At 40.0% G+C, this 10424-nt stretch overlaps 3 protein-coding genes across 3 annotated transcripts in view; 1 reads left to right on the top strand and 2 right to left on the bottom strand.

Moving 5' to 3' along the window:
- The window catches only part of SARC_06780 (hypothetical protein), a 4798-nt gene extending 639 nt beyond the window's left edge, over positions 1-4159 (top strand). The window contains exons 2-6 of the mRNA XM_014299308.1: positions 1611-1744; positions 2504-2729; positions 3009-3148; positions 3352-3571; positions 3959-4159. Coding sequence (XP_014154783.1) covers positions 1611-1744; positions 2504-2729; positions 3009-3148; positions 3352-3571; positions 3959-4003 — 765 coding nt within the window. The 3' untranslated portion in view covers positions 4004-4159. The remainder of the gene's footprint in view (positions 1-1610; positions 1745-2503; positions 2730-3008; positions 3149-3351; positions 3572-3958) is intronic.
- Positions 4160-4558: 399 nt separating this feature from the next.
- Positions 4559-5861, bottom strand: SARC_06779 (hypothetical protein). Its single transcript, XM_014299307.1, has one exon. It carries the CDS (start codon positions 5671-5673, stop codon positions 4954-4956), a length of 720 nt encoding a protein of 239 aa, XP_014154782.1. The 5' UTR covers positions 5674-5861; the 3' UTR covers positions 4559-4953.
- Positions 5862-7310: 1449 nt separating this feature from the next.
- Positions 7311-10192, bottom strand: SARC_06778 (hypothetical protein; the record flags this gene model as incomplete). Its single annotated transcript, XM_014299306.1, has 6 exons — positions 7311-7563; positions 8082-8218; positions 8435-8542; positions 8979-9212; positions 9720-9900; positions 10164-10192. 6 exons carry the CDS (start codon positions 10190-10192, stop codon positions 7407-7409), a joined length of 846 nt encoding a protein of 281 aa, XP_014154781.1. The 3' UTR covers positions 7311-7406.
- Positions 10193-10424: the final 232 nt, after the last annotated feature.

Genomic DNA, 10424 nt, shown 5'->3' with positions numbered 1-10424 from the left:
TACATTACATACATACATACATATATATATATATTATATATATACATATATATATATATGTATATATATATATTATATATTATATGTACATACACACACACACACATGCACACACACACACACACATATATATATATATATATATCTATCTATATATGCACACATAATTGCGTATATATATATATTATATATACATGCATATATACATATATATATATATATTATATACATACATATATATATACACACACACACATATATATATATATATATATTTAGATACCTATATCTATATATCTATCTATATATATGTATATAAATACACACATACATACACACACACGCACACACACACACACATATATATATATACATATATACATACATATATATGTATATATATCTGTAGATACGCACATAAATACACACAAAAATAAATATATATACGTATATATATATATACATATTATATATATATGATATATGATCTATATATATATATATTTATATTTGCTTGTATGTGTTTGTATGTATAATATGAATATATATATCTATATATCTATATGTATATATACGTGGATATGTTATATACATATACGTATAAATAAATGTATATTCATATTTATTGTATGTTTGTATGTGTGTAATTTTGAATGCATGCATGTATGCATGCATACATGTGTGCATGAATGGATTTTGTTTGTATGTATGTATGTATATATGTATGTATGTTTATACTCATGTATGTATGTATGTATACGTGCATGTATTCATGTATGTATGTATGCATGTATGTTTATTTGTATGTATGTATGCATGTATGTATATATATATGCACGTTTATATTGACGTACATGTATGTATGTACAAGCACTAGACTCTGATACAAGCATTGGTTCTTCTATACATGCTTAGGCCCCCGCCTTCAGGGTTCCGTTTATTTTTTCAAGCTTGTATGTTATATTGGTACATCCTTATTCACTTTGATTTCTGTTGCATATATAAATATTTTGGATTGTTGTTAGTTCGGATCTACATAGTTGGGATATCAATGTACAGTCAAAAGTTGCGTATGAATCTTCACCTGTTTCTGGCATATCAGGAATTTAATTGTTTTTTCACGTATATCGGTATATAACATTAATTATGTATGTCTTATGTGTATTTGTATATACGCGTTTACTCTCTTCCTTGTGCATTGTTTACATGTATTTTCTCCTTTAAAACAAGGGTACGGTGCGGTAGTAGATGCCTCCTTAGTTTACATTTTTACAGAAGTGTGCGAGTAGATGATCTGGATTTAGTTTCTGCACTATATAAAGCTTGAATCAGCACAGTTGTAAATCATTATACACAGAGGTAGGTGTAGATGTAGACATAGCATGCGTACATATTTAGAACAAATATTAGATCTTGTACATATCGCGCCGATGAGGATGCATGTCTGCATACCCAGGAACCCTCCAAAATATATTTTTGTGAATATTGTTGTCCAGCTGACCTTATCTAAGATCGCGAACTGCGGTCAAAGGCGCTGCTACCGCAATGGAAATTCTGAAAACCAAATGAGAAAAATATTTAATTAAAAAGTTCATTCGTACGAATTTCAGCCTGGGTTGGAACAACGTTTGGCAGATATCAAATACCCCGCTGATATGCACTGGGTACAGCGTATGGATGTCACATCCGCCGAACCCCTGGTTATTGAGAATATAGATGATGACGCAGAGAGAGAGATGGCTTTGTAAGTAATAATACGTTTTCTGCGCAGTTCTGACTGCCGAGTCAAGCCTAGCGCTACCCACGGGGACTCCCGTGTTAGTGTGATCATGAATGTTTGGGATATATCTGGGTCTGCGCGCTGTTGTTGTTTGTTGGAGCATTTCTGTGTTTTTTTTGCGTGCTTACGGTCTGCAAGTATTTCTCAAGAAGCGGCTTGTTTACGGACATTGTTTGTGTTCAAGACGTGTTGGCATTTGTAACGTGAACTTGTTTGTGCATGGATGTGGGATATTATGTATGATATCACTTCTACTCTGTTCGTATACTTTGTTTTCTCCAACCCTTGCCGAGGGCAACGTATGTTAGCGCACACTGAGCAGTTTGCAATTCATATATGTATCATCGGAATCATGACGAACGCTAGAAACAAGAGAAAACGTGGTTGTATACAGCAGTTGGCTCGAGTTGTGATTTGTTGTGATCTCGTGCGAAGATTTCAGAGCAAGCGCGAGACTGAGGCTGTTGGAAGTCGATCTCGTAATTGGATGGCATGTTATGTTTGCACAGACTGCTTAGGTCTTAAGATATATCATTATCTCGCAATCACAAATAAGGAACATCCTCGTCCTTTTTAGATAAACACACATATATATATATATATGTATATTTAGCCTCTGCACGATTGTTATTGTCGTATTAGCATCCATGGACCATATACACGCTTCTCACACACCTGATGTGCTCACCCATTGAACTGATCTGTGTATTCTGCCGCTTTCAGTTACAAACAAGCACTGGAGGCCGCCAATATCGCGCGTACGCGTCTTACAGTCTACGATGTACCTGTAGACAGACCAGAGGACTACTTTGCGGAGATGGTGAAGAGCGACGAACACATGAAGCGGGTGCGAATGAAGCTCATCGAGGAGAGGGAGAATCTGGAGAAGAGTCAGAACGCCAAGAAGCAACGCGAGCTCAAGAAGTTCGGCAAAGAGATCGAGAAACAGGTACGGATGTAAAACCGGCACTTAACATGATATGATCACTGTTGTATGAGTATGAGACGCTGGTGCTGGGATAGAGTACGTTCGTATGTGGTTGTTGTATGCCACGCGTAAACGCAGTTTGGAAAACCTTGGCTGGAATCAGAACTTAGATCTACGCTAGTATGCAGTATTCCCTACGCTCTATAGAAATAGGCTGAGATAATAGGTAGGATATGTAGTCGTAAAAACTCGGGTGCTAACGTATTGGATTTATATCATCTTTCATTTGGTTTCTATCAGGTGCTTGAGAAGCGAAATAAACAGAAGAAGGATGACTTAGAATCAATCAAGAAATTGAGAAAGAACCGGGACAATCACATCGGCGATAAAGATGACGACGATCAGTTCAATATTACTGTAGAGAAGGAATTGAGTGGCGGGTAAGTATCATGGCTACAACCAAGGAACTGTTGCCGGGTTCAAATTTTTGGTAGCATGAATGCTTCTCTCGTTGGATATATTTCTCGTCGTTGCACTGCATACGAATTTTGAAGGACCGGTGTTAAGGGGAGCTTGTTCGTGCATATGACTCATCTCGCAGTTAGCACTCGTTCGCTCATTGACTATACCAATATCCTTGCAGCAATAAAAGAAAGGCGGACACGGATAGGGATAGTACGGGCGCATTCAACAAGCGAGCGAAACCTATGCACAACCCTAAGCGACAGGCCGCAGATGCCAAGTATGGATATGGCGGTGGAAAAAAGCACGCAAAGAGCAACACGCGGGATAGCACGGATAAGTCGAACTTCAACCCTAAACAGATGAAGCAACCGCTGAAGGGCATGGGAACCAAGAAGAAGGTAAGTACTCTCGAGTGGTGTGTATGTAAAAGGATGGGTTTATTCATATACTAAGGTGTAGTCTTATGCTAGCAATGTATTGCCACACACTCGTGTGAATATACCGCTTGCCAGCAACGATCAAAATAAATAAAGTTTTTATGCATGCATACATTAGCAGCCAAAACTATAAAGCTTACATGTGTGCTATCCGTTATCATGTAGAACTCGTACTCGAAAAGTTGGTATCTGAACCAGGGTTTTACTTCTTTCTTGGCTTCGGTTGTATTCTGCGAATATGAATTTATATCGTGTTATTTTAACTTTTGGGTTGTTTCTTCAGTTCCGGCCTATCATTAATCGAATTCATTACTTACACAAACTACTGTACACACTCAACAAAAGCAGGGCGCCGCAAAGAGGCCGGGCAAGGGGCGTAGAAATAAATTCTAAGTACTAAATTAGGACACTTTGAAGTATCTACATGCGCGAGAGAGCTCTTCTGAAATGAGTTGGCGGACCAAGGATGAATGTATATTCTGAGAAAATGTTCTCGGAACGCTGAGTTACAACAAAGGTTTTCAATAAATCCTTGTCATTTGACATCCATCTGTCTTTGAACCACTTCAATGGTGAAATGCTTCGATAGTGCCAGTATTTATGAGACTCGCATATGCGAACAAATAATCCTCTATCCGGTCTTGTCTTGCCTTGCCCAATAATGCACTTTTTATGGGCTTTAGAGATTAACATCTAGGTCAAAGTTGAACAACATGACACAATATATATATATATATATATATATTTACACTCACACACATATTAATATATATATATATATCATGTGCACAAATATAAGCCTTGATGGGTTATGTATGGTGTAGTTGATGTGATTGCTACGATTATAATCAATTTCTGAATGGTCCAGAGTACATGGGGTATGCGTGTGGCGGTGGAGACATCTTTCTCAGACTACAATCAAGTGTCAATCTTTCAATTCGTAAGATATGGTTGTCTTCGTTTATGTTCCATTTATTATTATTGAGTACATAAACGTACTAAAGCGATCACAGTACTTCAAACCGGCAACATTATAAGCTACTCGAGCACTTATTTGCGGTATTGTGTTATGATATTTGGAGTCGATGGGTACAATAAAAGGATCACAAAATAAGGTATGCTTCCTGAGCAACTCCCTACGTTATGTCGTGAAAGCCGTAAGACGTGGAGGTAAATATCTGCATGACGTCACATAGTGCTGTTTAACATATCTCAAGATCATGCTTCCGTGACTGACGTACGTACACTAGCTCAACAGCTAACATCCAGGATTTCATACAGGAAGTTATCCGATATACTATATGGATCGGTCGTGATGTGTTTCTCTAAAGTGGAAACTACGTTCACATTAGAAAGGCTAGTGAGCTGATAGTGACTGCCATCATAAGTACTAGATCCAAACCCGCCCCTTTTACGGCCGCATTGCCGTCATCGCTCGCGAGCATAGTGGCACAGAACAATCGAGGCGAGGCACAGTGGAATACGATACTCATGTTTGTAATTTCGGACAGTGTTGGCCCAAATGGGTCACTTCCGCTCGCCTCTGCTGTGGCCGTTGTATTGTCTGCGCTGTACATGAATTTCATCGCGCCGAACTTTCCAGAGTAATCACCCACCTCACACACACTGGGATCAGAGAGATATGTCGAGGGGTTACAATCGTATGTGTAACCGTTACTTGAGGTCTTGTTCAGCTCCGTACACGTATCCTGCTCATTGCTTGATGACCCACACGCATAGTTAGGATCGTAGTGACCGCCTACAGGGGGATCACCAGCGGTAGCTCCACACTCTGAACCCACTGCGTCGTCGCTCGTAGGTCTACCCACGTGTACATGCCAATTGAGGTCAATTGACTTGCCATCGGCAGATATACAATCATCGTACGTGGTTAACCCTGCATCGAGTAACGTCAGGTTGGCAGCCCAAGTGAGACCACCAGACGACTGTTCTTCAAATGTGACGTTCCCTTCTACCATAGAATTATTTTGCGTACTGACTAGAATGGGATCAGCAAGAACACTGGCGGCGGCAACTAGCCCTAACAGAGCATTTTGTCGCATACTGAATGAACTTTATGCTAGCTTGTCAATCTATTCAACAGATAGCATAGTGTCTTCCTGGTCATTGCTTATATACCACAGGCGGGCATCCTTATGACATATGAGATCAATTTGAATTGTGCACACTATATGGATCATCGACAATACACTCTATCAGATATGACTCATGAGTCAACTATTGAGCAACTTCTATCTTTTAGAAAAATAAACTTGTGTGCACTTCTAAATTTCAGTTTTATTGTTTCAGACATTCAGATCTGAGATCTCGTTAGCTCTCCGCTCAGTTTAGACTTCATTCAGTGCGCCACATTCAGCCACAGTAAAACCCATATTTTTGGACAGGGTGAAGGTTTTTATTGGTGGAATTTGGCTTATCGTCTCATTTCGATTGAGTAACAGTCAAAGTGTCGAACTGCGACATCATGTCACCATCTGATTTTGCATAGCCTTCTTCTAATGAAAATAATTTGATAAAAAAAATGTATTTTTTTATAATATATACATATGCAGTTGCTAGGAGCTTGAGAAGTTAGAAGTTATGTAGAACATGATAGCGAGCTAGCGAGAGCTGCGACACAAGGAGATTAGGAGGAATGCTTTTGCGAGGCCCATAACCTATAGAAACCTGTTATTTAGTATCCGAGGCCCATAATCTATTGAAACCTATTATTTAGTATGTCTTTATTTAGTATTTTTTTGAAAATGAATCCTACACTATTTATGTAATAAACTCGGATTCGATAAACCTCCCGGGCAAGGTACTGTAAACCTTGTTAAAATGACGAATATGGCACATGTCGAGAGTAGTTTTTAAGGTCAAATAAAGCTTAGGTAATTTAAAAAACCTTGGTTTAAGGTGTTCTATTTACAGAAGGCTATGTTTAGGGGTTAAAAGTAGCTAGAGTATGAAGCTGTTCTATTTTCGGAAAAGCAAGGGAAAGCTATGCGCTCAACAACTAGAGTGCTTTCGTGTGCCGACTGCCGCCGTCGTGTGCTTATTCTTGTGTGATTTGCCAAGGACTTGTGATAAAAACATAAATATGTACGAGGTAATTATAAAAAGAAAAGTATATCATATGTAGTCAACAAATTTTTTCTACTGTTCAATTTTTTTCTGAACCAGTTTTACAGAATAGTAGTTATTCATCAAACAAAGCTTATCGCCGTCTTTTAAAAAAAAATCTCTTGGAAAAGTTTCCAGAGCATGTCCTACGAACTTGTCCGTTCTCCCATAATTTCTGCTTTTTCTAGATGGTCATGAGAGCATTCAACTAGCCTTATAATAGTATCGACTATCGCTCGCTAAATTGAATCGGACGAAATGTCACGTGACACCTATACCCCATGCAAATCGTCTCCTTTGGAATACTTGAGGTTGTCGAATTAAATTTATTATGGCAGTAAAGTTGCATTACAGATAAATCATGAATGCTGTAAAGCAAGCGAAGAATCATATATAGAATGTGAATTGTGAACAGTGGCTTCACGACTTATTCAACTGAAAACCTTATTTCTCTAGCTGCGTGCTATTTCTATCTCAGTTGGCCTATTATTTCGAACCTAATGCCAGACAACTAGTGTATTTCTGAAACTATTCGTTTTTCTCAACTCCCTTCTCTTGTCAACGAAGGCTTCAAGAATTATTCTCAATCTTCTTTTTTAAAGCACAGCATCCCATACCTATCTTAGTTGACACATTGTTTTAATATCGTCATACGTAGCGTCTTTCTTAACTAATCATCTTTTTCAAATTTCTTCTCGAGAGTGAGGCAGTTAATGCCTAACAATGCAGTGATCTCCTCAATCAGCTGAAGTGCATATCTGGCAGATTCCATGAAGGCCATGCCGAGGTAGATGCCCAGGATAACTCCATCATGACGCGGAGACAGACTATTATAAAGAGTGAGTAATGCCTATGTTTAGTATAGAATTGAGATTGATTACACCTATAGTGTATACTTGCTTTTAAAAACTTCCAAAACACCTTTTAATGTGGCCAATAAAGAGGACAAACATACTTGAACGGTGCAAAAGTAGCCAGAAGTGTGACACGAAGCCACTACATTGCAAAGCATTGAATGCGTACTATCGCATTTAACTAAATCGAGTAACGCTAAACTGTGTACACACTAACGAAGAGAAATGCGAGGCTGTACATCTAAAGGGCTTACATTGCCGTTGTGTTCGACTGGGGACGGGCAGTAGCGAGACTCGAGGTAATGATATTATATGATAAGTATACCATAGCACTCGATAAATATGTTCCGCACTCAACTACGAGGTCATTGCACGGAGCCTTGACTTTCACAAAACTTACTAGATTTAGGATTGAGCGAGAAAAAAAAAGTAGTGGGACAAGGACCCATTGCACGATAGGGTATTGAACGTGTGCCATAGCAAAAACTTACTGGAAATAGGACTGAGCGAAAACAAATGGTAGTGGGACAAGGATCCATTGCATGATGGGGTATTGGACGTGTGTCATAGCACTCAGAATCATCTGGTTGGTCATATGCGTGAATAACAGGCCGAGGAGACCTCCCACCTGAGCAAGGGAACGTAAAAGCATAGACGTTAAAAGGCAATAATGCAATTCTATGCACCAACCCCCTCAAGTTTGTTGCGGATATTTGAATGACAGTATATGACTTCAAAGGGTTATAATCATTTTACATATATGGTTGCTCGAGGCCAGTGACAACATATAGTATCTATAACCATGTACCAGAATGAAGGTGTGGATACACAATGTACTACATACCAACCGAGGATGCCTTTTGAAAACACTCGTCTCGTCTTCATCGAGTGCCCATAGGAAGCCAAAGATCACCAGAAGGAAAATCGGAATTAATTCCACGAAAGCGCGTTTCTGCCGAAATACCAAAGGGATAGCAAATGTGAACATGTCATGCGCACCTACGTTTGTGCTTAGCAAAGTTTCGCAACGTGGGAAATTAGAATTGCCACTCATACAAAAGCGACTTAATAGATCAAGCATCGAAATACAAGGCTTTTCGACAAGGAGATGACAGAGGTCGTGCGTAGGACAATTCACGAATTCTCATGCATGGGCAGAGAGATCCTGACCAGAACTCTTCGTGGGTGCAGGCGATGCTAGAATACATCACTGGTAGAGGTGCAATACCCTATGCACAAAGTATGCACCTCACTTCTCGTATGACCCTTCTACAGGTCCAAACCCCATATGAAACAATCCTAGCTGACACTTGGGCAACAATGCACATCACTTCTCTACACAATATGTAGGACGTAAAAATTGTAATACGTCCATGTGATTGACACACCGCATCTTTCGCCTTGGTGATGACCGCGTACATTGGCAGCGTAGTGAGCAAGAAATTAACTATGAAATTGGCGTACAGTCCGTACGGTAGGATGGAAATGCCCCAGAACAGCTCCGTGTATAGTGCCTTGGGTCCAAACAGTGCGGCAACTACGTGTATGAACATCGAGGCACACTGTCCCTCAGTCACACCGATAATGCCTATGTTGGTGCTCATCACGCGTGTGTGGTATTCCTGTACGGGTGGGGCATAGAAGGTGAGTACATAGGATTCGGCACCGCGGAGAGGCTGATAATATAGGCGGTAAGGTGCATCACGTATATACAATACTCCGAGTACGAACGGTCAATACAATTGTGGACATGTGCTTTCGTATGTGGCTTTCCCATGGTATCTACAGTACCTCCTTCGTGTGGACTTGGAGAGCGTATTTGGAACTACACTGGAGACCAACCAAACAGATTCCACATAGGAATGCCAAGCAAGCAAGCGACCTCATATCATGTACACTCTACTAGTTTTCACATTGAGAGCAACTTCACAATCCACTCTCACAGGTACACGAACAAAACTTCGCATCGACAGAGACTTCACCACCGTATACAGCACAGTACATATTCCTTAGAGATGAGCAGGGCTGCCTCAGGAGCGAAACAAGGGCCCATTATAGTCATGCAAACACCATCCTTGCCTCTTGATAATACCTACTATACAAGTGACACAAGAGATACGGAGACATACCTGCCATTGGGAGACGAAGAAGGGAATCATAACCGAGAACATGAGGGCAAGCGTCATCCAGCTGGAACCCAAATTACCACTGGCAGCCGTGGCGATAGTCAGGAATGTGGTGGACACACTGTCACACCCGTGATCGAATAACTGGCCCAGAGGAGAGGACGATCCGGTACGACGGGCTTGTCTATCGGGTTAAAAGAGGGTTTTATCTTCAAGTCAATGAGCGTCTTGAAAGTATCCGATTACTAGGAATGACACGTGTGTGCGTTAGTAGTTGAGATGATTATGGTCAGAAAAGTCGTGGACACATTGTTACAGCCGTGATCAGATTACTGTCCCAGAGGAGATGATAACTCAAAATTAAAGTCATTAAGCACTGTGCTAGCTTCGATTTGAACAATTCGTTTATGCAGTAGGAATGTTTTGACTGAAGAATATGCGACACACTGTTTCGTCCGTGATCGACCTCTTGACATAGTGGACAAAGTAAATGTGCTCGATGGTTTCGGACGGATCAAACTATACATATGGTCAACTTAATATATAGCTTTGCGATAAGTATGTATTGGGACAATATTTAAACAAAACAGATACCCAGATACAAACACACAGATACAGATACAGATACAGATACACATAAAGATACACACACACACACACACACACACACGCACGCACACACACATACGCACACACACACACACACAC

This window comes from Sphaeroforma arctica (assembly GCF_001186125.1).
Source record: "Sphaeroforma arctica JP610 unplaced genomic scaffold supercont1.499, whole genome shotgun sequence".
NCBI classification, from domain to species: domain Eukaryota; class Ichthyosporea; order Ichthyophonida; genus Sphaeroforma; species Sphaeroforma arctica.
The sequence above is the reverse complement of the archived record's forward strand: the minus strand, read 5'-3'. Positions and strand labels throughout refer to the sequence as shown.

What these genes read in the sequence shown, in the direction of transcription:
- SARC_06779 (XM_014299307.1), bottom strand. Translation starts at nt 5,673, where the DNA reads ATGCGACAAAATGCTCTGTTAGGGCTAGTTGCCGCCGCCAGTGTTCTT.